Source organism: Carettochelys insculpta, chromosome 9 (genome assembly GCF_033958435.1).
Source record: "Carettochelys insculpta isolate YL-2023 chromosome 9, ASM3395843v1, whole genome shotgun sequence".
Classification (NCBI taxonomy): Eukaryota; Metazoa; Chordata; order Testudines; family Carettochelyidae; genus Carettochelys; species Carettochelys insculpta.
In genome coordinates this window covers 10,367,270-10,394,108 of record NC_134145.1, presented here as the reverse complement: position 1 = coordinate 10,394,108, position 26,839 = coordinate 10,367,270, and the positions used below count along the sequence as shown (strand labels likewise).

At 40.6% G+C, this 26,839-nt stretch overlaps 1 protein-coding gene across 1 annotated transcript in view; it reads left to right on the top strand.

Annotated features, from left to right (window-relative positions):
• The window catches only part of EPS15 (epidermal growth factor receptor pathway substrate 15), a 94,216-nt gene that overhangs the window by 4,519 nt on the left and 62,858 nt on the right, over positions 1-26,839 (top strand). The window contains exons 2-6 of the mRNA XM_075002549.1: positions 12,759-12,800; positions 17,890-17,979; positions 19,802-19,849; positions 21,984-22,079; positions 23,486-23,551. Coding sequence (XP_074858650.1) covers positions 12,759-12,800; positions 17,890-17,979; positions 19,802-19,849; positions 21,984-22,079; positions 23,486-23,551 — 342 coding nt within the window. The remainder of the gene's footprint in view (positions 1-12,758; positions 12,801-17,889; positions 17,980-19,801; positions 19,850-21,983; positions 22,080-23,485; positions 23,552-26,839) is intronic.

The following is a 26,839-nucleotide window of genomic DNA, read 5'->3' as shown; positions in this document are numbered from 1 at the left end:
TCGAAGAATTTTCCATCCTTGGTATTTATGAAGCACGGGTACAATATTTTAAACAAAGTTTTCTAGCAATTAAATAACAGCTTGTATTTTGGAATCTAAATCAGAGTGGAAGGTGTGTTCTGTAACTAAAAACCAAAGCCTGGCTATGGAAGAAAAATCAGTTTCAGCTCTTAACTATAAGAAAAAAAAAAAAGGATGGCAAAATCAGAGTAATTTAAAAAAATCGTAAATAACCGCAGGGAATGTGGATTCATTTCCAGCAAGAACACTGTGATTATAGTTTGTTGGAGCACAAAAGAAATTCTGGGATGTATTTTGTTTCTACATAACTGTAACATGTAAACAGCTGACCTATACGCTTGCCTTGTATTCCAAGGTTTTTTTTTTGTTTGTTTTTTGTTTTTGTGGAAAGATATGAATCCACAGAAAGGTTTGTTCTCAAGTGTGTTCCCTCACTGCACCTGACCTGCAGATGAACTCTTTCTGGTTGTTTAGGGCACAGTATACCTGTGAATAATCTGGAGGTTTTAAGGGAATAATCTGCAAGGAAAGAGCAAAGACTTCAGTGTACTTCAGAATAAGCTTTACTTTGTTTTGACTACCTGAAGGCGTTATATTTTTAAAACAGTTGCTCTTGATATCAGGTGTATAAATTACTAGTTCAAGGAAAAACTATCTTATATGTCCAGCAATGTGCCTTAACTTGAAACTCCTGTTTTAGAGGACACTTTACCCAGGGGTCACCAACATGTGGTTCTTTAAGGAGCCATTTGCAGCTCCAAGTGCTGCTGCCACTGATTCCTCTTTTGGCTCTAGAGGCTGCTACCACTTAAACAAACAAACAAAAAAAAACTAAATCCAGCTGCCTGCTGTTGAACCAACGGAATTCAGTGTTTTTGTTTAAGCAGCTACAGACTCCAGAGCTGCTGAGCTGTCAGCTGTGGTAGGGAGCCCTGGAGATGAAAGCTGTGGCAGGGAATGGTGCCCCAAAAGAGAAGGTTGGGAGGGCAGGGAGCCACCTGTGCTGTAGGTAGGGGAAGTGCTAAGCCCACAGAGAGCTGTGGGGAAGGGCGGACTAGCCTGCCCCTGCGGGAGTTGCACAGCCGTACTGAGAAGGAAGAGGCAGGGGGAGTAGTGGGGGAGAGGAGGCAGCAGCTGCCACGGAGTAGTGTTGTCTGAGGCAGGTTAGTCCTGGCAATAGGAGGCTGAGAGGAGGTGGAGGTTCAGCAGGGTTAAACCTGGGGGTGGGGTGGGGTTTGTGGAATGGGGGGTAAAGGCTGGGGATGGGGTGCAGATTTAGACACAGACAGATAAATCCTGGAGATGGGGGTCACTTAAATTTCTAACTGGTACATATTGCACATATGTTCTTAAAATAGGGGTGACAAAAAGCACAGTTTGACATTATTTATTAAGGACTGTCTTGTATTCACATGCATTGCAGCTCTTGAGGGATTTGATTTTTATAACTGAATTTGAAAAAATGACTCTTCTCGCTGTTTCGGTGGCAGGCACCTGGTCTAGCCTAAACAATTCTTGGTTTCTCCATGGAAACCAGCAAGGTATGACAGTTGTGATGTTGGTGGAGACGATGTGGATGCTGAGAACTGTAACCAAAATCTTTTTTTAATATATACCTTTGAAAAGCGTTGTGGACAAGGTCTTGCTTTGAATCACTGATTTACGGGTGGAGCATTCTGTGTTCCAGATTGAATGTTCAGATACGCTTAGCCCTCTCTAGAGCCTCTTCCCCACCTTGGGTTTGTAACATCGTCTCCTTTTTGCTGCACAATTTCCCTCTCCTGAGCCCATCTCAGGATAGCTCACATGCCTCTCTAGTTTACCAACTGCATTTGCAGTGCACAGCTGGTTTAATCAAGGACAGTGCTGGGTGATGACAAGGGCAGTGGCATTTTGGCCTACACCTTTCAATCCTGAGAGAATTCTGCAATTTCACTATGACTCCAAATGCAACAGTTGCAGAATTCCCCCGGGCTAGTTTTTAGAAGTGACTTGTGATTTGGGGTACCTCAATTTTGGGATGAGTAACTACAAAGATATTCAGAAAGTTGTGAGCAGCAGATGTTCTAGGATGGAGACCCAAAAATCCCTACTTGCTTTGGAAAATTAAGACTACTGCTTAACTCTTAATTTTAAAAGTCCTGTGTGTGGTGCCCTTCTGGGACTAGAAGGGGAGGAGGAGGGAGGGAGGGGAGAAAACATGAGGTCATTATTCAGCAAGAGAAACAGACTTTTTTTTTTGGTGGGGGGGGCGAGTGAGGTTTACAAAAAAGGCAATATTTAAAAAAGGGAAGCACTTTCAGATGTTTTCTTTGTGGAAGTTGGTAAATATTTTTCTTTTAAAAATGATATGGAAAATGTGATTCTCCTGTCTCTCGCCAGTTTTGGAGAGTATATTATGTCGTGGTGTGAAATGAGATTTTGTCCCACTTAAAGTGCAAGTATAAAATTAACTATGGTGTCACTGTTGCATCTATAATTATACACACACTTTGTGATATAAAGCAAGTCTCTCAATATTCTTGCTCAGTACCTTACTAGATATGTAGTTCTAGCACTCTTGAGTACCCTTTCGTGATGGAAAACATAAGCAATAGGTTTCATGTTAGTATATTTCAGCAAACAAGCTGAGCATTAACATGTCCCTGTAGTAAAGCTAACCAGACTACTTCCTTTTTTTGTGTAACTCACAGCTATGTGTCTCCTATGCCAAGAAAATGTGCAAAATGACAAAATTCAGAATTTTGTTTTGCTACTTGGTATTAAGACTGGGTTTCAGTTTGCCCCTTGTTAGAAGGTAAAACAGCCATTTAAAGTAGACTGAAACAGTAGAGCTACTTGGTGCATCAGTCAAGCAGGAGTGGGAGCTGTCTCTGCTTTTTAGTAAGGGGAGGAGTTGTATTCACCAGCAAACCTCCCCCCCATTTTAATAACTAAAAACACTACTGAAAACTTTAGAACTGCTCAGTGTTAAGTAACTTTTATCCACTTTATCATTTTAGGCAGGGTGTATAGTCCAGCATTGGTTATTGTGATGGCAGGGATGGGGAATTGCATAACAAGAAATCAAAACATGGTTAACTTGCCTAAAAGAGATGAATATAATTAAACTGTCTAAATACACAGTGATCAAAATACTCTAGTCTGCTGTTCAGCAGGTTTATAGTTGATTATTGTATTGAAGTAGAGTGACTTCTAATCTTTTAAATGGAGTGTATGTTTACATTGCAGTTAAGGGTATAGTAAATTTTGCTTTGAATACAATCTTCTGTTTAGGTTTTGTTTGTTGAAAATTACCTCTGGCCCATAAGAAGATTCCACTGTAACTTTTATTACCTTTTTGTACATGGCATAACAATTACAGAAATGAGCAGAAAACAATAAAATGACACTCTCTTTAGAAAAATACAAGTGATCATATTTAGGGAAAAACTAAATGAAGACTTGCACATTTGATGGGGACAAGAAAAATAGAAATCCAAAAATATTAATCTGCCTCCACACAGGACTAAAGAATACTCTGAGGCTGGGGGAAATGGCCTACCCCATTCTTCAGTACAGTTCTAATTGAAAGGCTTCACCGGTACAAAAAACCAAACCAACAAAATTTTTTAATTTTTTTTCCCAATGTAGACAAAGTCTTCGAGATGGTAGTGGACAGCATACTAGACATGAGTGGTCTATCATACAACAGCAATAGAAGCTGATCCTTCAGATGTTTACAAAGTGTTCTCCAGATTTTGTGCAAACCATACATTTAAATATCTGGAAGTCCAGGGGCACCTTATAGACTAACAGGTATTTTGGAGCATAAGCTTTAATGGAAGCAGGTCTTTGCCCACAAAAGTGTGTGCTTCAAAATGTCTGTTAATCTGTAAGGTGCCACAGGACTTGTTATTTTTGAAGAGACAGACTAACTCGGCTACCCCCGATACTTTAAATATCTGGGCTTTCTCACAAACACCTGAAGTCTGATGAACACTGTACAATTATTTGAAGGATATTAAAGTTTCAGACAAAAGTAGAATTACGCAGCATTATAAAAGGAGATCTAACTAGACTTAATAGGATGAATTTAGAAAGGGGAAAGTTAGGCTGACAGCAAGAAAAACATCCTGAAGCTCATCTGTACTTGGCTGTGGTCTATGGTAAGGAAAGTATTGGGAAACCTTTTGTCTTTGAACATTTCCCGCTACAGTGCAGAACAACAGACTAGAGACTTCTCCTACATTGCCAAGGAGAAAGAGGCTCCTCTAATGTCCTTTTTCTCCCTGTACAGAGTTATACTAGAGAAGCCACTAGAGTGCAAATGCTTTTTTTTAAAACTGATTTTTTGGGGTTTTTCTGTTAATATGGGGTGATGATTCCTCAATTTGCATATGTCTTTTGCTTGTATCCATGAGACTAAATCCGTGCATCATTGTGCTTGAACAACCCATCACTGTAGGAAAGATGCATCAAGAGAGAGCCACTGAAAGGTTAGTTCAAAAGACTAGTGTGTCAGATCCATTTTATGGAGCCCAATGGAAGGGAGACAGAAACTGACTGCAGAGCTGCTTCTTTCTTCTGTTTTCCCCCTACACCATATAAATGGAGAGCTGGCACACTCATTGCTCCTTAAGGAATACTACTTTAGTGTTCTGGATATCTTTTAGCACTGAGAAAAGTAAGCTATGTTTGCTCATTTGTAGCTTGTGCAATCTTGAAATGGTGTGGATCTGAAAGTACTAATGTTCTTGCAAACCTTCATGTGGAGGCAGAATATACAGTGAACTCTTTCATATCTGGCAGCCCCGGGTTCGGGAGGTGGCCGGATAGTCAACTATTCTGGATAATAGAGATGTATACCTAGCTATGCAGGACACTAAAGAAAAACAAGATTAGATATTAAGAAACAAATAAATGTATGCAGAGTACTTTATTTACCAATAATAGTATTGTCCACTGTAATCTTATACTGTATTTGCTGTATTTATTTCACTATACTGTATTTATGGAAAATGTAACTGAAGTTTACGAATGGTTAAAATGCTGGTTATTGACAGTTTCAGATGATAGAATGCTGATATGAAAGAGTTTACTGTAGTATTTCAGTCTCAAATTGAGATAGATGGAGAAAACACCAAAATATTAGCTTGTTTGATTTCTTTGATTTTTTCATGAGTGGGTGGTGTTAATGTTCCTTTACTTCCTGTTGGACACAGGCTAAGGGGAATAAGCTTTTTTAATGGTTTAAAATACACTTCTATGTGGTAGTGGCGATGATGGGTAAAAACAGGAAAGGACATAGTTGGCTGACTGACAGAGAGACAGATGGCCATAAAGCTGGTCTTCATTTCCTAGGTTAGGAATCCGTAAGGGCCAGACATCCTCATTGTAAACTGTAATCTTTGCAGAGTAATTATTGAAACAGATGTTGATGTTAAAATAATTTAATTTTTAATGGAATTTAAAACTACACTTTAATTTTGTATGTACCATGGAATCTGTTCACACTGAAAATGAGCCCACAGCTTCCACTATTCAACTGTATGTGCCAATTCTAGTAAAGTGAAGAAGTGCTACCCAGCAAAATTCCTAACTAGGGGTTTGTCTTCACCTCATGGAGTGATGCTGCAGCGAATGATCCACCAGTGGTTGGTTTATCACATCTAAGCAGATGCGATAAAATTGACCTCCAAGCACTCTTGTCAACTCCAGTACTCAACCAGGATGAGAAGAGTAGCCAGAGTTGACGGGAGAGCAGCCCCCACTGACTTTACCACTTGGAAGACATTGCAGTAAGTATGTCAACTTCAGTTATGGTATTTGTGTAGCCTGACCCGCTGGAGGGGAAGCAGGGGGCACAAAGAGGGCAGTTGCCTTGGGGCCAGTGTTTCAAAGGGCCCAAAGTGCTGTGTTGCCACTTTTCACAGAGCTCTGAGGGACCCTGGGTGTGTGTGTGGGTGGGGAATGGCTGACTGCCCTAAGCCCTGCCACTTCTGCCCTTGGCTTCACTCCTTCTGAGCCATGGAGCCTGGTTCCCCTCCCACCTTCTCCTGGGACATGCAGCAACGGTCAGCGCTGCTGTGTATAGCTGAGGTGATGTACATTAAGGGAGGCGTATACAGCATAGACTAGGCCTAATACACTCATTCCTCATTAAATGAGTACTTTACTTACTTGCTTAAACGAGGGACAGCTATACTTACCTTTGCTCACTGGATGAGTGAACTCCTCCTGCTAATACGAGCCTAACCCCCTCCCTGCGGTTCCAACCCGCAGTAATCTGATCCCCACCCCCCGCCAGCCCTGCAGACCCAACCTGCCGCAGCCTAACTCCCCACCCCGCTGGCCCTGCAGCCCCAAACTGCAGCAGCCTGACCCTCCTGCAGGCTCCGCAGCCCCAAAACTCAGCAGCCTGAGCTCCCTCTGGCCCCACAGCCTGACCACCCCCCCACCAGCCTGACCTCCCTGCCAGCCTGTACACCCAACCTGCAGCATCCCTAAGCCCCCACCCATCTCATGGAGCCAACCTGCCACCAGGTTTTAACCCTCCCTCCTGCTCATGGCCCCAAACTGTCCTTTAACTGACCTTTAACCCCTCCCCCACCAAACCCAAGTTTCACTCTACCTTTCAAAAGCAGCACCACATGCTGCCACTCCCTCGTCGAGTTCACAGAATCACAGAATTACAGGGCTGGAAGGGACCTCAAGAGGTCCTCTAGTCCAGCCCCCTGCTTCAAGCAGGATCACCCCTACTAAGTCATCCCAGCCAGGACCTTGTCCAGCCGGGAGTTAAACCTCAAGGGATGGAGAATCCACCACCTCTCTAGACAACGCTTTCCAATGCTTTACCACCCACCTGGTGAAGAAGTTTTTCCTAATATCTAACCTACACCTCTCCCTCTTCAACTTCAGACCATTACTCCTTGTTCTGCCATGTAACACCACTGAGAACAGTTTCTCACCCTCCTTTTTAGAGCTCCCCTTCAGGAAGTTGAAGGCTGCTATTAAATCACCTCTAAGTCTTCTCTTCTGTAAACTAAACAAGCCCAAATCTCTCAGCCTATCCTCATAGGTCTTGTGCTCCAGACCCTTCATCATTTTTGTTGCCCTTCGCTGAACCTGCTCCAGCAAATCCACATCCTTTTTATAGTGGGGGGGGGGCCCAAAACTGGACACACTATTCCAGTTGTGGCCTCACCAGTGCCGAATAAAGAGGAATAACTACTTCTCTAGATCTGCTCAAAATGCTCCTCCTAATGCACCCTAGTATGCCGTTAGCCTTCTTGGCTACAAGGACACACTGTTTCCTCATATCCAGCCTTTCATCCACCATAACCCCTAGGTCCCTTTCCATCAGACTGCTGCTGAGCCAGTCGGTCCCCAGCCTATGACAATGCTTGGGATTCTTCTGCCCCAGGTGCAGGACTCTACACGTCTCCTTATTGAACCACATCAGATTTCTTTTGGCCCAGTCCTCCAATTTATGTGGATTCTCTCTCTACCCTCTAACGAGTCTACCTGTCCCCCTAGTTTTGTGTCATCTGCAAACTTGCTGAGGATGCAATCCAGTCCCTCATCCAGGTCATTAATAAAGATGTTAAATAACACCAGCCCCAAAACCGAGCCTTGCGGCACTCCGCCTGAAACAGACTGCCATCCAGATATTGAGCCTTTGACCACTACCCATTGGGCCCGACCATCAAGCCAGCTTTCTATCCATCTTATAGTCCAAGGATCCAATCCATGTTTCCTTAACTTATGGGCAAGAGTGTTGTGGGTGACCATATCAAAAGCCTTGCTGAAGTCAAGGTATATCGCATCCACTGACTTCCCCATGTCCACAGGGCTTGTTACCTTGTCATAGAAGCTAATCAGATTGGTCAGGCAGGACTTGCCCCTGGTGAATCCATGTTGGCTACTTGTGATCACTTTCCCCTCTTCCAAGTGTTCCAAAACAGATTCCTTGAGGATTCCCTCCATTATTTTCCCAGGGATTGAGATAAGGCTGACTGGTCTATAGTTCCCTGGATTGTCGTCCTTTCCTTTTTTAAAGATGGGTGCTACATTTGCCTTCTTTCAGTCATCTGGTATCTCTCCTGATCTCCAAGAGTCTTCAAGGATAATGACCAAAGGTTCAGCAATGACCTCTGTCAATTCCCTCAGTACCGTGGGGTGCATTAAATCCAGCCCATGGACTTGTGCACATCTAGTTTTTCTAGATAGCTCAGAACTTGTTCCTTCCCCACAGATGGCTGCTCTCCACCTTCCCATACTGCATCGTCTCAGACCGTCATGTGGAAGTTGACTTTGTGCGTGAAGACTGAGGCAAAAAAAGCATTGAGTACTCCAGCTTTTCCTGCATCATTTGTCACTAGGTTACCTCCCTCATCCAGTAATGGCCCCACACCTTCTCCGATAACTTGTTTATTGTTCACATGCCTGTAGAAACCCTTGTTACTCTTCACATCCCTTGCCAGCTGCAGTTCCAGTTGTGCTTTCCTGATTACTGCCCGGCATTCTCCAGCCGTATGTTTATACTCCTGCTTAGTCAACTGTCCACGTTTCCATTTCTTGTTTGCATCCTTTTTGAATTTAAGCTGACTAAGGATTTCCCTGTTAAGCCAAGCTGGTTGCCTACCATGTTTGCATTTCTTACTATGCAGGGAGATCGTTTGTTTCTGTGCCTTCAGTAAGACTTCTTTAAAATACTGCACAAGGAGCAGTAGGAACCAGTCAGACTTTTATGTGTGTTTTAATTGCAATTTAGTGTCCCTCTTACGAGTTTTTGCCTACGAGCAGAAAACTGGGAACCCATTGGGCTTATGTAGCGAGGGATGAGTATACTGAAGAATTCTAAGTACACATATTATATATTATTGCAAGGAAAAAGCCACTCAGGCCATCTCTCATTATATTTATCTTTTTGCTTAGAATTTCTTTGAGGCAAAGCTGTGACTGCTGTTGACAGTAAAATGAAAATGTCTTCAAGACTACTACTACCACAAGAAATTTCATTTACTTTGATTGTACTGATTTATGATGAAAATGAGCCCTGCAAATTGGAAATCTAGAGAAAAAAATATTGGCATGTACTGTGAGTGTTGAATGAAAATGTGGAAATGGTTGTAGGTCCAGGACATGAACAAGCATGTGTTTCCTGTCCAAGATTAACAGTGATAGGTTTGGCTGGAATAATATTTTGCTGAACAGAAGTATGACCCTGTTATGTAAAGGGCAGACTAACAGTCCATCTTGCAGGGAAGGGAAGGGGGAGATGGAACAGGAAAGACAAATGTAGACTGTTCTAAAATACTTTTGGTTTTGGTTTTTTATGTCTTCTTTGCACTCATAGGTAGTTTGTTTCCAGAATTTTGTTTGTAATTTAATTTGGCTGTCTTTGTAAGTCATTGTAGTGTTCCTGTGAATTTGATCTAAATGAGATATTATGATTATGATTATTTAGAGGGACATCTCTGTATTATTGTAAAAATGTTTAGTTGAAGGAACACAAACGTAGCTGTTAGTCACCAAGGCTTAGTGCTGGGGCTTATGACTGTGCTCTTTCCTAATTAGGCCCAGGTCCTGGTACAGGGCAGGGCAACAAACGAGCAGTTCTAAAAGGTCAGGCCTCTTTGCAAGGCAGAGGGCTGACAAACACAGGAGTGTACCTAGAACAGCAAGAGGGGGAGACTGCAACCAATAGATGATGGGGGGGCAGTGCAGGCCGTCCCTCTACATTGCACCCTGGCCCAGGGGCTTACCAGCAACAGAGCGGTCTGCCCCTGGGGTCAGCAGGGATTCCAACTGCAACATGTTGACCCATCTATCCGTGGGCCACTTCCACACTCCTACTCAGGGTCATACCTCAAGGTTAGGGTTCTCCATACTTGAGTAAAATGGGGTCTCTATCCTGCCTTGTAGCTCCTCTTTGGTGAGGCCCAGCAGTCCAGGCTAGGCCTTGTTCTTCTGCAGGGCTGTACTGGCCTCCCAGCCTGGGAACTCAGGATTGGCATCTGCCCCCTCCAATGGCTGGGCTGTGACTGGGTTTCTGGCTGGGGCTTTTATACAGATAGTCCCACCCCCACCAGACTGTCAGTTAACAGGGGGTGGTAAATAAGCATGCTTTCCAAGTAGTTTGGTCATTAAATAATTTTTATTACACAATGTTCTCCATCTGTCTCTTTCTTTCTATTTGTTTTGATTCATGAGCCTCGCTTTCTGAGATATCCTAGCTGGTTCCCAGAAGTTGGATTTTTGAACAAGGAAGCTGACTGCAGTAACTTGTTTCCACTGTGGTCATAAAGACTAGATTTGATGTGCAGGGGTCCCCTTTATATGTCACCCCAATATACATTGTTTTGCACCCACATCATGGACACATCGAGGGCAGAGATGTAAAAATTCCCTGCTCTTATGTCTTCACAATGTATGCCCAGTCAAAACAATGCTTCAGTTTGAAATTTGTGGCAGCACCGCCGTTTTAGCCTTACATACTATACCGGTGTCCTCCACACTGTTTCTTCCACCCAGTGTGTTCTCTCACATTGTAAATAGCAGTTCAACATACATTCTCTACCATTGTTCCTTCCATTTTACTGTACGGTATTTGGCATTCATTTACAATGAGCAAGCATAGTTCAAGCTCAAGTGAAGGTGCCACGATAAAGAAACAATGTAGTGTATTGCGTTAAACATTTAAATTGGATGTTGTAAGTTGTAGTAAAAAGGGTGAACGTGCAGTTAACGTTGCCTGTGCTCTTAACTTGCCTCCAATGAGTGTTCATACAATAGTAAAGAGAGCTTCTGAAATAGAAGGCAAAACTAAACATACTTTGAAGCATTCAGAGGTAAAAATAACTAGGCAAAGAACTGAGATAATGGAGAGAATGTAACGTTTGCAGGCATTGTCAGTCAAGGATCTCCATAACCAGAACATGCCAATCAGCTTAGCCGTCATTGAAGAGAAGGCTTTAAGCTTATATGAAGATCTAAAAAGGCAGTTGGAAGAGGAATCTACTTCAAATGAAAAGCCCTTCAAGGCTGCCTGAGGATGGTTTCACTGTTTCCAAAAAAGGTATAGTGTCAAACACGTAAAGATTCAGGGAGAGGCAGCCAGTGCTGAGTTCAGATGATGCAGAAACATTTCCCACTGAACTTGTAAAATTAATTGAAGAAGGTGACTATGATTTTAAGCAGGTGTTTAATGTTGATGAAAGTGGGCTGTATTTGAAGCGCATTTATTTCTGTGAAAGAGAAGACTGCTTCTGGTTTCAAATCTGCAAAAGATAGACTTACTCTTGTTTTAGGGGGCAACGCCAGTGGTGATAAGAAATTAAAGCCATTGCTAGTTTATCCTAGTGAAAGTCCAAGAGCATTGAAGAAAGTAGTAAAATTTCATCTCCCTGTTTTTTGAAAATCCGACCGCAAGGCTTGGATGATGAGGCACTAGTGGTTCTATGAGTGGTTCATCAACTACTTTGTCCCTGAAATGAAAGAATATTGCAAGAAAAACAATTTAACATTCAAGATTCTGCTCACATTAGACAATACCAGTGCCCATGACCTTCATTTTGAACAGCTGTGTCCTGAGGTTAATGTTGTTTTCATGCCACCAACGGCAACATCTCTGCTGCATCCTCTGGACCAGGGCGTGATTTCTGATGGTGAGGAAAAACCTACAGTCCTGGAATTCTGGAAAAACTTCAGCGTTTACGACTCTATATTGTTAATTGGTTTCACCTGGGATGAAGTTTCTAGCCACCTATTGAATGGGTCTTGGAAAAAAAATGTGCCCTGCTGCAGTCCATATGACTTTGATGACACATCAGGTATTCATGATGAAATAGTGAAACTGGCAAAGGAAGCAGGCTTCCATGAAGAGGAAGTTGATATTGTTAAAGATTTGTTGGAGTCACGTGGTTTGCTTCTGAGTAATGAAGATCTATTAGAGTTCGATATGCATAGTTTCGAAGAAGAAAATACATCTGATAGTGATGAAGAGGGCAATTCTGAACAGAAAGCTGTCTTCACAATTCAGTCTCTAAAGGAAATGTTCGTCCATGTTGAACATGCAATAGAGATAATGTAAAGATGCGACAGCCTTTTTGACTGCTCATCAATGGTGGCTAGTAGCATTAGAGAATTTATGGCTTGCTACCGAGAAATATTCAAAGCAAAATAAAAAGCAGGAAAGCAGGCAACCCTTGAGTCTTTCTTTAAAAAGCAAACGGAGCAACCATGCACCGATGAACATGAAACAGGGCCCTCTGGATTTTAAGGTTAAAATCCTTTAAGATGTATGTTTGATCCTATGATTTTTTTTTTTTTTAAACTAAAACTGTTTGACTGTGTACTATATGTGGTTCATTGCTAACAGATATTAAAACAAGAAAACAACTTAAAGCGCTCAGTCGCTGTCCCAGTGTATTTACATGTATTCTTATAGTAGGAAATTCCCCTTTGTAAGTCATCTGGGTGCCGTTACTGCATGTGAGGTCTCTATCCCCCTGTATTTACATGTATTCTTATGGGGAAAAATTCCCCTTTATACGTTGTTTTGCTTTACATCGTGACTTCAAAGTCCCAATTCAGCTAAAAAACCACTACAGACAGTTATATATTGAACGAAAAGCCAACTTATGATGTATAACATGTCTGGTTTTCCTTGTTAAATTGTGCAATTTGATCACACAAAGTAAATTGATAAAGTTGTGCTTTTTAATAATTCAACTTTATTTCTTTCTTCATAGCTATCCAGTGCAAATCCTGTGTATGAAAAATACTATCGACAGGTAGGAGTCTTTATGCTCTTGCTCTAACTTTCTAGTTCTTTTCAAAAACTTCTTGTTGCTGGTAGATAGTCCTGTTAGAGATGAAGATGGAATATTTTTGACTGTGTAGGATAGGTTCAGTATAGTGTAACCTCTTCATAGAATGTCAAAGAAAATAATGGCAGCCTTAAAATACTATTTTAAAATGGTAAGGTCTATGGAGCAGATCCATACTTAAATCAATTTAGCCTCTAGTTCACTGACTTATTTTTAATTGTGATAGTGGCTTTACGCACTAAATCAGTGATTTTTATGTTGGTCTAGGGAAATGTTTCAGGAGTGTGAAAAATCCATAATTCAGAGAAACATAGCTATAGTGAGCTAACCCCTGGATTGGACAGTGCTAGGTTGATATAGAAGAATTCTTCTGTTAACCCAGCTTTTGCCTTTTGTGGAGGTAGATTACATCTATTGATGGGACAATCTTTCTGTGTTGGCATAGGCAGAGTCTGTATTGAAAAGCTCCATCTAGCTGAGCACTCATAGCATTGTAAGTGTAGACATATACCCTAAGTAAACTCTAGGTTGAACATATTAAGTATAATAGTTAAATAGAATCTCAGGTAAATAGAGGAACACATCATGGTCAGGTTAACACATAATACTAGAGCCAAGATATTTTTGAAGGGTATAGTTGAAATCAGTTAAAATAATTTTTTAGGATTTTTCCCTAAAGAAACCCAAAACTTTTCTGCATTCTGATTTTGATGCATCTTCTAAAACCGCAGTTATCTAACTTCTTTTCTCTACATTCAATGTATGTAAGTATATTTTAAACACAATATAATACATCTTTTGTAAGTAAATACTGTAAGTAGTCCAGATTTATAGACATCTAGGAATAAATTATAGGAAACTCCATTTCAAATGGAAGACAATATTGGAACTGGATGGCCTCTCATTATTGTAGGCTGAATTATTGATTTTTGGGCTCTTTTAAATACGACTATGCAAAGCTGCTTGATGACAGATGGGTCCTATTGCATTTTGGCTACCTTTAGAGGGGTTTACTTTAGCTTCATGATAGAAGAATCCAAAAATGGCTTTAGATATGTAAAATCAGTAGCTGTTGTGAGGGTCATGTTAAAAATCTTGTATGGGGATCACTCACTGAACTTGTTCTCACAGGTGTTCATGGCAAATGGCTTCCATTAGAGAGCTCTAACCTTTGAAATTTACAAATTAGAAGTGATTTAAAAAAAACAACCTTAAATTCATGAAGTAATGTTATTCAGCACAATATGTAAGCAATGTCTTTGAGCTTGTAGATGAATTTTTTCAAAGTCTTCATTCCAGGTACTAATTTTCTGCATTCTAACTAATTTAAATCAAATGTACCCCTACCTTTCTAAATCTAAAAAAATTGCTTTTTGACGTTACTGAAGACAACTTCTACCAACTCGCTGTCTGGTCTCTCCATCTGAAAACAGCAAGAGCAAATCAGGAAGATGGTTAAGAAAGCTGAGTTACACAGCCAGATTTTCCCAGGAATCTGGCCGCCCAAATCTTACAGGAAACTACGTTAAGTTTAACCAATAGAGTGGTTAGTAAGTTTTCAGTCTTCAAGTTTCTTCAGTTTTGTCAGCCAACTAAATGAAAGGAGAGGCTGATTTCAGAATAAGTTAATGTTGTAGAACAAAAAAGTAGCCATGTGAGAATCAGCTCAAATAGCAGCCACCTGTTTGCACTCCTTGAAAAGTGACCTTCCTAGAAGATAAAAGTTGAAGATTTAAAAATAGACACTGCTGAAACAATATGACGCTGGAGTTTCCCTGGAAGTGGAAAAACACTGGTCCAAAAGCCCCTTTCTGGGTGGGGGTCAAAACTACTAGAGGACCTATTGGTTCTAAAATGTGGCTGCGTTTGGACTGTACAGCTTCATAAATTATCAAGAGCTCTCTTATGTGCAGTGTACTGTTTGTTTTTGGTTTTTGTTTTTTTAAGGGGAGTGGAGATAAAAAAGCTTGCAAAAGTATATTAACCCATTAAATCCCTGACTGTTGAACCCACTACTGTAAGCCATAAAAGTACTGATGATAAAGTGAAGAGATACTTAAAGTTCTGCTGAGAACTCTATCAACTTCAGACTCTTACTAAATCATAATAGTTTCTTGCAGACTCTCAAAATCGTGCCGATTTGCTAGATAACTAAAAGTACCATTAGAAGTGGAAATATCCACACATGAAGGTGATCCTTCTCTATGGTACCTTCCAAATGGCAAATCTGCAGAGCACTTTTATCAAGGCTTTTTGTCAGTGAATTCTATAAATTTCTTCAGGAGTATCTAGTGCTCTCGTTCTGTCAAATGTTCTGTTACTCTTTTGAACAGGGAGAATTGTCCAGTTTCTGTTTGCAAGACAGTATAATCATACTCTTTGCTTTAAAAGAAAATCCAAAAGCTTATAAATCTCTACCAGTCTAAGAAAGACTATACTAGAGAATTTGTTAGCATACTAGGAAAAAAAAGCGACATCTAGCTTTACTTTTCATTAGTCATTCTCAGTTTATTCCTGAGAGAGTTACAAATCATAATATTCTAGGAACAATACACTTCGGTGATCAACTAAATAACAGATCAAAAAGAGATTCTCTGGGACAATCTTTTAAAGTATTGGCCAAATTTAATTTGGGCTATTAATTTAATTCCATCACACACCTATCTTCAGTTTTCCGTTTTCATTATTGTATTTGAACAGCATCTGATTAGCATCAGCGCCAGCTGCCCGCCCACCTGAGAGCTGCGCTGCCAGAGCTGCCCATCCAAGCTCACTGAGCCCCACATTGCCGGGGCCAGCCACCAGCCTGCCCACCACCTGCAGAGCACTGCGCTGCCGGGCAGCTGGCCACCTGCCCACCCCAGCCATAGGCCCTCTGCCCTCCTGAGCCCTGCACTGTCGGGGCCAGCTGCTCCAGCTGGCTGCCTGAGCCCAACGCTTCTGGGGCCAGCCGCCCAATCCCTGCGCTGCCGGTGCTAGCTGCCCACCCAAGCCCTGTGATGCCAGGACCAGCCACCCAAGCCCCACGACTCCTTCAAGTTGGCTGCCTGAGCCCTGCAAGTCCCGCTGCCCGAACCCCTCCCTAAAGCCAGGCACCACCAGTTTCCCACTCTCACCTCATCACCCTCCCCCAAGCCAGGCACCCCTAGTTCCCCATCTAACCCCATCGTCCTTCCCTTGCCCTCCCTAACTTATACTCACTCACCTTTGTAGCAGCAACGAAGGGTCCTGTGGCACCTTATAGACTAACAGAAAAGTTTAGAGCATGAGCTTTCGTGAGTTAACTGGCCAGCATCTGAAGAAGTGAGTTAACTCACGAAAGCTCATGCTCTAAACTTTTCTGTTAGTCTATAAGGTGCCACAGGACCCTTCGTTGCTGCTACAGATCCAAACTAACACGGCTACCCCTCTGATACTTCACCTTTGTTAGGAGGCAGCTGGCTCCAAGTAGGCTGCTTTTTATAGACGCGGTGCCAGGTCACCCATGTGAAATGAGAGGGGCCAAGAGCCAGAACCAAAGGCTGGCTTTTTCTTCGGGGGGAGGGGAAGGTGCTGGGTTGCCTCGCACCCCCAAGAATTTCTTCATGCCCCCCCCCCATTTGGGAAACCATGCTATAGAGGAACACTTTCACCTCCCTAGACATTCAATAATGGATCAAAAGTAGCCGTTTGTCTATAAAAGAATTTTACCACAAGGTCAGAGAAGAAGACATCAGAATTGGAATTTATTTGCAAATTTGACACATTTACATTAGTCCTTAACAGAACTCTGAACTGTCTTATGAATTTCAAGGGCACTTTGCCCACCTTTGATAATCACAGGAATGGGACACATTCGAAGCGGGCCTTGCCCATGAAAGCCCATAAAAAATAATAACCTAATCCATGTGGTAGTCTCTAAGGTGCTACAGGAGTGCATGTTGTTTGTGAAGGCACAGACTAACGCAGCTACCCCACTGAGTCTAAAAATTGGGATGGCCAAGGACCAGTTGACCATTGCAGACTATTCCAGAGCATATTAATAATGAACACTGAACTAAATTAAATTGAACTTGAGTCTTGAGGTTTTCTGTGTGTATATTGAAGCCAGATAATTTGTAGGCATGGTTACTAAAGGTGAAAAATCTAAAATTAGGAAGAACTCGTTAGAAGAGATTCGGTGGTGGTCTAACCCAGTAAGGTCTCTATTGTGCAATTTCTTATTTAAGTATTGCTCAGATGTGTATTTGAAATCGTGTACCTCCTACGGGAGACCTAAAAACTCAAGTGTAATCAATGATTGAATATTCTTGAATGCTACGCTTCAAGGCTTTTCTTTGAAAAACTTTCAAATAAATGAAGGATTTAATGTTGGATGCTATTGTTTCTGGTTAGAATTAATCTAATTTATGTTTAAGATCAACTGTGAGAGGTAGAGTGATTTACTGATTAGGGTGCTAATCTGAGTCTCAGGGAGACCTGAGTAAAAGTAATGTTAATTTTTGGATTGAAACATTCGCTATTCTAATTCCTGTGCAGGTATTCTTTGTTTATGTTGAACAAAGTCCATTGGTTGGTTAGGTTTGTATAATTAAGTTTAGTATCTTTTTTTTTTACCCAGCTAACATTTGTATCTTAGTCTGCCTATGTGTTTCTCTCTCTAAATGTAGTTTAAATGGACTTCAGTAAAATGTTATTTCTCGGAAATTCTCCGCAAGTCTTTGTTAACATATAAATAGAAGAATAAGTTTCTGTATCCTCATAAGTAAAAACTAATATATTTAAGTTCCTAGTATTAACTCGTGAGTACAAAGTGTACATAAATTTTAACTATAAAATGTTAACCTCTGAGGCCTTGACAGTGGAGTATTCGATTCATTCTAGCACTCTGTTTAAAATACTTCAGTTATAATGTAAAATACATTCATTTTGAAAGGAAACTGTTGAAATAGACTGGAGAGAGCTTACTCACTTTAGAGTAAAAATATGTGCATTCTTTGCTGGTAGCCTAATGATATGGAAGGTGTATGTTGCAGCAATTCAGGGTACTAACCTGTAGTGGTATCTTTCGCAGGTTGATCCTGGTAACAGTGGAAGGGTGGTGGCTTCTGATGCTGCTGCATTTTTGAAAAAATCTGGGCTGACAGACTTGATACTTGGAAAGGTATTACTTATTTAATGAGTAATATTATGCTTTTAATTATGCTGTCTCTTCCTGTTATCGGTTTCCTCTCCAAACTGCAATACGTGCGTGTATAAAAAAAAAAATGGAACTATAATATATATAATTTGCTATTTTTATATTGCACCTTTCATCTAAAGTACCTTAACATCACTGAACCTTACAACTTCTGTGGATAAATAGCATAACTTGCACAATAGGTAAAATGCGATGAGGATTAGGGTTTAATTCTATACGTACTGAGCATTCTGAGTCAGCATGGAAGTATGAGTCATGTGAGCACTCTGAATCCTATTAAGTATGTTACCTGTGCCATATACCCAGTAAGTGACAAAGCCCATGTACAGAACACAAGAAGTCTTTATTTTAAATGATAGAAAATACATATTCTAAGGACATTTTGGTGATTTGGAACAATAATTTGCATAGTAGGCTTGTTACAGATCTACCTTATAGAATTTTATTAGGTAAGTTATGCAGCACTTCAGTCATAAAACTTGACTGTATTTCTTTACCTACAGTAAACTTTCATATCGAGCAGCTCTGGGGCTAGGGGGTTGTTGGGTATTCAAATATTCTGGGTAATAGAGAAGCATACCTAGCAATGTATAACACTAAAGAAAAACAAGATTAGATATTAAGAAACAAAAATTTACACAGAGTACTTTATTTACCAACGGTAGTATTGTACACTGTAAACTTATACTGTATTTGCTGTATTTATTTGTATTTACTTTCACTATACTATATTTACAGAAAACATAAGTAAAATTTACTTATGGTTAAAATGCCAGTTATTTGACTGTTCCAGAAGATAGAATGCTGGATATGAAAGAGTTCACTGTATAACAGATCAAAACTTTATATAAATCATGGAAAAATAAGGACAGAGTAGTGACATTAACTCCAGGATTTCTAAACTTTTGCCAGATTTGCTGATAAACTAAAAATTGCCATGTGGATTGAGTAAATAAAATGAACTGTGAGTTTGTTTGAAAATTAATATGTAGATTGTAATAGATTTTAAAATTTATATTTACATTTATTTTAAAAAATTAGTTCAGTGACCATGTCCAGTATTTCTTTGCACTGCTTTGTGGGCTCCCCAAGTTTGATTTTTCAGCTGTGATCTTTCAAAGAAATAAGGAATGCAATTCTCGGATGCTCAGTTGAATTTTGATCTTCAAATACTACTGTTTTTTAAGGGAAACTTGTTATGGCAATGTACATAAAGTGTATAATAACCCTTAGACTATTGCGTCCTAAAGGGCTTCCTCCCTTCTCCCTTGTAACGCATATCTTATGTATAAAGTTACATTCAGGATTTAAAGGAAAGAGAATCCAATAATATTCCATTGTGTATTTAATGAGAAATCAGTAGGCATGAAATATCAGATTCTGTGGAAGGTGAAATAAAATTTCTGAAGTGATGTAAACTAAGCAAAAGTTGAAGAATTGAACATGCTAGACTAATTATTGCTTCTTAAATGAGAAGAAAATTTGGCTCGCTCTTTCTTCATATGGCTTGCTTGGTGTGTTTTGACAATTGGACAAATCAAGTTAGTTGAGGAGTTCAAGTTCCATTATCTCGGTTCTCTGCTGTTCAATTTAACTTAGTTGCAAAAAATTAGAAGAGTATTTATATTTGTCTACATAAGAATTACCATTATGAAGAATATGTGCTTCTAGGATTAGAGATTTATGCTTGGGTTGCATTCGCTGGCTAAGCAGGAAGAGGATTTGTCAGCAACATTTTTGTTGGCACATACTATAAAACATTATTTGTAATTCTTTTTTAATTTAGATTTGGGATTTAGCGGATACAGATGGCAAAGGTATCCTGAACAAACAGGTAAGATTAATTTAACTGGTTTCTTAATGGAATAAATACATTTGATTTGGATGAAAAATATCTAGTTATTTTAAACATCAAACAGTTTTAAAATTAGCATTTGGAGAGATACAGAATTTTATTAATGTAGTTATTTGTTTTGTTACAAACAGGATTAAAGGATTTTTAAGCCTGACTCTTCAGGTAAAAAAGCTAATGTTTCTAGTGAGAAAACAGAGTTTATCAGTTTTGATGACACCTCTCCTACTTTGCCTCAGTGTCCCTATACAATATCATAAATTTGAGAATTGAGATATTCTACCCAGGAATAAGTTAAAGTTCTTCAAGTAGCATCCTCACAGGTGCCCAATTCCAGATGTGCTAGCACCTGCTGCAACTCTGAGTGAAGATTTTTCATCACCATGTCCAGTCAGTCCACGGATGCATGTTAGCCATTCTTGTGCCTGGTCCTGTTGGTAGAGAGCATTGTGGGGGTGAACCACCCTCAGTTCCTTCTCAGCCTGAGATGGTGCTCTAGCAGTTGTTCTGCTGAGATTTCCTCAACTCTTATTTTTGTCTCTTACTGATGAATAGTTAATAGTAGTGTTCGTGCTGGCTTTCCATAGTTAGTAAATACTGCTGATGTAGCTTATTTCTTTTTGAAAAAAGCTTCATTTGCTCTACATAATTAATATTTAGATGGTTTGTAGCTCTTACTGGGAGAGAATTCCTGGTTCTGGCTTTAAGCATTGACTGTCATGCTGGAAAACAATTCCAGTCCATGACACATTTGTGTGATTGGATGTGGTCATAGAAGACCACTTGGGATCGTTCCCCAGGGTGCTCATCATGCCACTGACACTGCTTTTTGGGGCCATCCGCCACCCTGTCTTGCTGGGCCAGATTCTTAATTCTCCCTCAGCCAAGGTACAGACTTAGGGTTATTGCCCCACTGCAGAGCATTACAGACACTGATCCACTTCAGTTCTGGGAGAATGTTGTTCTAGAGCACAGCACCCAGGAAACCAAACCCCAAATAAATCAGCCTTTCTGTGCAAAAGTTTTGCACAGAGAGGGCTCATCAGGTAAGCTCCCTTTATTAATGAAAGGGAGATATGCACAGTGGTGCCCCCAAGGTAATAGTTACTTATACTGGGCTTGGTCATAAACAAGAGTTTGTATTAATCATAAAAGAAGGTTGTAAATGATTATAAATGCAAACAGACAGATCAAAATAAGTTACTAAATTGAAATAAAAATAAAACACATGGCTTCTGTTGACAAATCCCTGTAATTTAGACATAGCCCCAGATTGCCTGAACTTTACTCAGTACCAGCTTTACTTCAGACCTCTCCATGTTCTCATCATTTCCTGAGTGTATTTGAGGAAGAGGATTCTGATGGAGACTTTGCTTTGGTCTCTTAGGTGTCAGTTCAGGGTTCTTTTCCTTACTCTGGAAAAATCCTTTCCCAGATCCTTTGCTGAAGCTGCAACTGTTCATAGCCCATGTTTACCATCAGTGCCATGCTGATTTGAGCACTCTATGGTTCCACCTCCTCCTTGGCTATATTGGGACCTCTGGGTGGCTTATCACCAACAATTTTCAAAAGCACTAAGTGCCACCCACCATAGAGAGGCATCAGCTACTCCCTCCAGAAGGTTAGAGCCACTGAAGGGATGCCCTTTGCATTCAACATCTCCTCTTCATCTCTTGATCAAACAGTTGTCCTCCTTTATCCCTGGCAGATGATTTTAAACATTTGCAGGATTACAAGGACTACAGACTTCTTCAGATTTCCCTTAAGGATGTTAGAGCTTCAGCCAAAGCTGCTTGACTTCCTCCACTCACCTTCATCAGCCTGTAGAGCTTTACCTGTTAATGAGACTGTTCTAGATGGAGCAAAGTTTATCTGGCACACTCCAGCGGCTATACTGCCTACATGCAAAAGCAGAGGAAAGTATTATGTCCTAGAAAAGGACTCTGTTTTATTTTCCCACCTATTATCTAACTCTTTGATAGTGGATTAGTTTAACAAGATGACTCCTGTTAAGAAATGTGCCAGTAGAGTTGAATTATAAATTGTCAGCCCTCCAATGGAATTCAAATCACTTTTCTATAGCATCCTTTACAAATTCTGTTTTTTTTTCCCATAGGAATTTTTTGTGGCTTTGCGACTAGTGGCTTGTGCACAGAATGGATTGGATGTTTCATTGGGTAGTCTTAATTTGCCTGTTCCACCACCTAGATTTGTAAGACGCTTTTTAATATTAAAAACTGTGATCAACTCATTAACCTAAAGTACTTTTAACATTTGGGAAAGTTTAGTGTTATATATTTAATATCTTCACTGAGAAATGCTAGTGCTGTTAAAAAAATTTGGACTTTATGTGTAAAAAGAAAGTATGTTTAGTCTAGCCCAGAGGTGGGCAAAATTAGCTCCAGGGGTCAGATTCAGCACGCCAAACATTTCTCTCTACCCCACCCAGATGATTAGCATGCATACTTACAGCCAGCAGCACATGTACAGCTGCCCATCCCCCACCTTGTTCCACAACACTGCTCCTGGGATTCTTTTGTTACCTGGGAGTAGAGGGGAGTGTTGTGGAGAAGAGAGGACAGAGCTAAAGTCAGAGTGTTCCCTTGACCCTGTACCCCACCTCTGAAGAGCAGGGATCGAGAGAAGGAGACACTTAGCAGAGCTGCTCCAGTCAGGAGTGCAGAGCAGGACAGATTTCCCTTAAACTTACCAAGAAGCAGCCAGCATGCATCCTTTGCTACTGTCACACATACCCAGTCTGTGCCACATACACTGTCATGTATACACACTGCAGCAAACAAACAAACAATCTGTCATAGTCTCTCACATATAAAGTGTTTCTCTTTCATATTCATACGCACCCTTTGTATTTCTCTCTAGCCCTCAGGCCCAACCTTTTTGCCCATCACCCCGCCCCTTCCAGGGGGATAAAACCAACCCATGACCAGTACCAAAATTCATGGAGTGGCCCCTCTGTGAAAATTGTTGCCCACCCATGGTCTAGCCCTACAAGAGTCTTGGGTTAAAATATTGCTTGGATCACAAGAGGAGACAATAATTTAGTCCATAGTAGATAAATTTTGTTAGCATTGCTGCTGAACTTCTTCTAGTTTAAAAACATTTTAAAAGATCCTAAGACAAGAAAGTTGAAGGCGATGATGAAGTTGGGCTTAGTGGGAAGGCTTTCATGGGATCTGATTACATCCCGAGCTCTGGTGCTATTCTTCTCTCATCTGCATGAACGCCAGCTGCAATAAAAATTAAAAAGTGACCTTTTGTACTATTTATAAACCACAAAACATATAACAGTTGGGGTTTACCATTTATTTTTCTTTGTATCATTCAAAATAGAGGCAATTGAAGTCTATTTTCTTTTCATTGAAGAATGTGGTATAACTGTAAACTAAGACTTGCTTTGGTTATGATTTGCTGCTTTGAGTGTGGAGAAAACATGCCACTTTGAATTTCCTATCTTAAATTACTGTACCTTCATTAACTGATTGATTAAAATGTGGTTAGGGATTTGATGGCAGGGCCAATTCAAGTGAGCAGAAAAGTCTTGCAACTCAATCTTCACTTGGCAACTAAGATATCCTTATTTGCTCTGTTTTCCATTAGAATGATACCAGTAGCCCATTATTAATCCGTGGAACAGCATCAGTAGACATCCCATGGGCTGTTAAGGTATGTTGAGCGTTGTAAACCGTGAAAAAGCTGGCATATCTGGCAGTTTTTATGACTGGAGTTCCCAAGAAAAAAATTATACTATTTTTAGATGTGTAGTAGTTTTTGTATCTTATTTCAGTTTATTCTCTTCAAATAATATCTTCTGTCATCCACTCTTTATATCTGAAGTTCTTGAAACTGAGCGTCTTATTTTGCTAACATATGTATCAGAAAACAAAATCTTTTGGAAAGTCAGAAATATTAAACTAAAACAAATTATCCTAATTCTTTATGTTCAAAGTTGGCATATCTAGGTGAGTTTCAGGTTTTAAAGCACTCCTGCCATACTCAGGATAATTGTAAACAATACACGCATTCATTTCAAACCTTATCATCTTACATTGTGTGAACTGTACTGCTGACATAAGAGGAAAACAATTGTTCCATTTTCAGATCATTGGGTTTTTTCTGTAGGGCTGTCACATTTAATCTAAATTGTGGAGAGGCTGAATATCGGAGTTCATTTATTTTAGTGATTTATAAATTATATCCCAGTTGCTTTAGAAAAATACTAAGGGTGCAAAGTCAAGCACTTACAAAAGGTAGCACATCAGAATTCAGATTGTTCTTTGTATACATGTATATTTAAATTTTTGCATGCCTGTGCTGAGTGCATGCTAGCTGTAGATGCTAGCTCAGCAGTACTCGTTGGGGAAACACATGAAACCTGAATGTGCTCGTGCTCCCCATTTAGGGCACAAAGGATTCACGTGCCCCAATCTGACAGTTACTTCTTATGGTCTCTGGTCGAGACATTGCATTGGTGCATCACAGCTAATTGTTCAGTGTTCTTTTGTATATAATTAACTCGGTTCACATAGTACTTATATATTGTCTAGGCCTGTGTCAGCTTACATACTATTTCAGGGGCTCTTCAGGACATGAGGCTTTGTACTGCAACTCCTTGTAGAAACTGCCTAGGAGAATCATCACAGGCTTCTGAACATGCTGCACTCTGTGGTCCCTGATAAAGGGATACTGCCTTTCGATGAAGTCCTTTTACATTCTGCTGGGTTATGTTAGATCCTGACTTCCATACCACCCAGATCTAAAAAAATATTCTGACTGTCAGCAAGTTGCAATACAATATTAGAGGATGTTTTGGTTTTTGTTTTTTTGCATCTGGTTCCAGGATCATTGGTAGAGGCATCTGCAAATAAGAGGTCAACACAGGGACAGCAGAATCCACTGTTAGGGACAGGAACCTAGAATGCTGGGCATGCTAGTCAGAAGAATTTACTCCATGGCAAGCTTGGAAGGGAGAGTGCAGCCTGTAAGAGTACAAAAAAGTTGTTCCCTTTTTGCAATGGCTGGAATATATTAATTTCAGATCATTGTGTTCTAGTTACTGGAACTGGAATACACCATTCAGGGTCAGTCAGTGCTTTAAGCTCCTTCCAGCATCCCTGTCCTTAAAAAGTTAGTGTTTCAAGAGGCACAATCTCTTCTTGATCTGAGACCTATAGACGGACTCCATGCACAGCACTGGGAAGAGCTGTTTTATTCTTGTGGTTTTCTCATCCCCATAAAGAAGGATAGTCTGAAGCCCATCTTAGATCTAAGAATATGTCTACACTGCACCTGGGAGTGTGCTGCCCAGCATGGATAGGTAGATGCCTTAGCTCTTCATAGATGAGTAGCCACGTATCATAAATGATCCCTGAGACTCAGCGGGGAGGGATAGCTCAGTGGTTTGAGCATTGGCCAGCTAACTCCAAAGTTGTGAGTTCAATATTATCAGGAGTTAGTTTAGTCAGAGTTCCAGAAATAGGGGGTTCCTCTGTGTGAACTTGTTGTTTGTCACAAACAAAAACAGCGACTTTTGCTTCAGGACTGGTCACAACCTGAATTCCTGTTCCGCTGAAAGCTGGAACTTCTATTCATATATCTTCTGATGCAAGTGATTCCCAGGATTACGAAAAAGCTAAAGGAAGACTATGCCAGGATTCTCATAACGCTGGCCTTGCTGGGACAATATGGTTGCATCTGCACTGCCCCTGAAGGGGCATGTAAATGCAGTGGCTAGAAAAAGCTAATTCATCTCAGCACCTTATTTACATAATGATGGCCACTTGCTGTATCAGAAGTGCCGCTTTCAAAATGTAAGCTAGCCATGTAGATGGGGTTCCTTAGGGAGTCCCACTTTTGGAAGCTCCCTTCTTCCTGAAAAAAAATTAGGAAGAAGGGTGCTTTCGAAAGCAGGGCTTCCTTTTGAAGGAACCCGGTCTACATGGCTAGTTTGCATTTTGAAAGCAGCACTTTCGACACAACAAGTGGCTGCCATTATGCAAATGAGGGGCTGAATATTCATATCAGTGCCTCATTAGCATGTTTGATGCACTGCATTTGCATGCTCCTTCTGAAAGGGAGGGGCAGTGTAGATGCAACCATATTGTCCCAGCAAGGCCAGTGTTATGAGATTCCTGGCATAGTTTTCCTTTAGCACATGCTAGTCCACAACCAATGAGCCTGTGCAAGCTCAAGACTTCATCGTCGGACACGATGGACTACCTGCTATACTATACCACATTAATACAGCGTGAGTTGCTACATGTTGATATAAATACACTTCCTCTGAGGGGTGTCCTCTTTTTTATGTGGTAATCTGTGGGGTGGATGTACAGTGGCTACTATCAGAAGGTCTGTTCTCAAGAAGTTAAAAATATATTAATCAGCAGCTGGAAGCATTCCACCAAACTGACAGGCGAAGTGGAAAGAGAGACCCATTTGAGGACACCATCAGTTGTCTCCACGTTGTAGATACAGAACATTTGAGAAAAATCCAGCAATTTTTCCAAGCTAGTTAAAGTTCATCTGGCAGTCATCTCTACCATCCACCCACCTAGACAAAGGCCATCTGTGTTTTCCCCTCCTGTGGCTGAGAAGTTTTATAAAGGATTTGAGGGCTTATCCACAATTAAAGCACCCTGAGACCTTTCACCTGTTTTCTACCTCACCCGCAGGCTTCACATGACTACCTCTTGAGCCTTTAGCCTCCTGCTCTTTTGTTAGATAAAATAGCTTATCTAGGAGTAGTCACATCCATTAGGAGATCTATCTTTGAATAAGGGTGGGGTGGGGGGAGTTGATCCCTTAACACTGTGTTCTGTAATGTTGCCTGAAGACCTCATCTGAAATTACTATCAAAGGTAGTATATTTTCTTCTAAATAAGGTGATACATCTACCAAGTTTCTTTGCTAAACCTCATAGTCACAGGAATGAAAAGAGACTACACACTTCAGGTG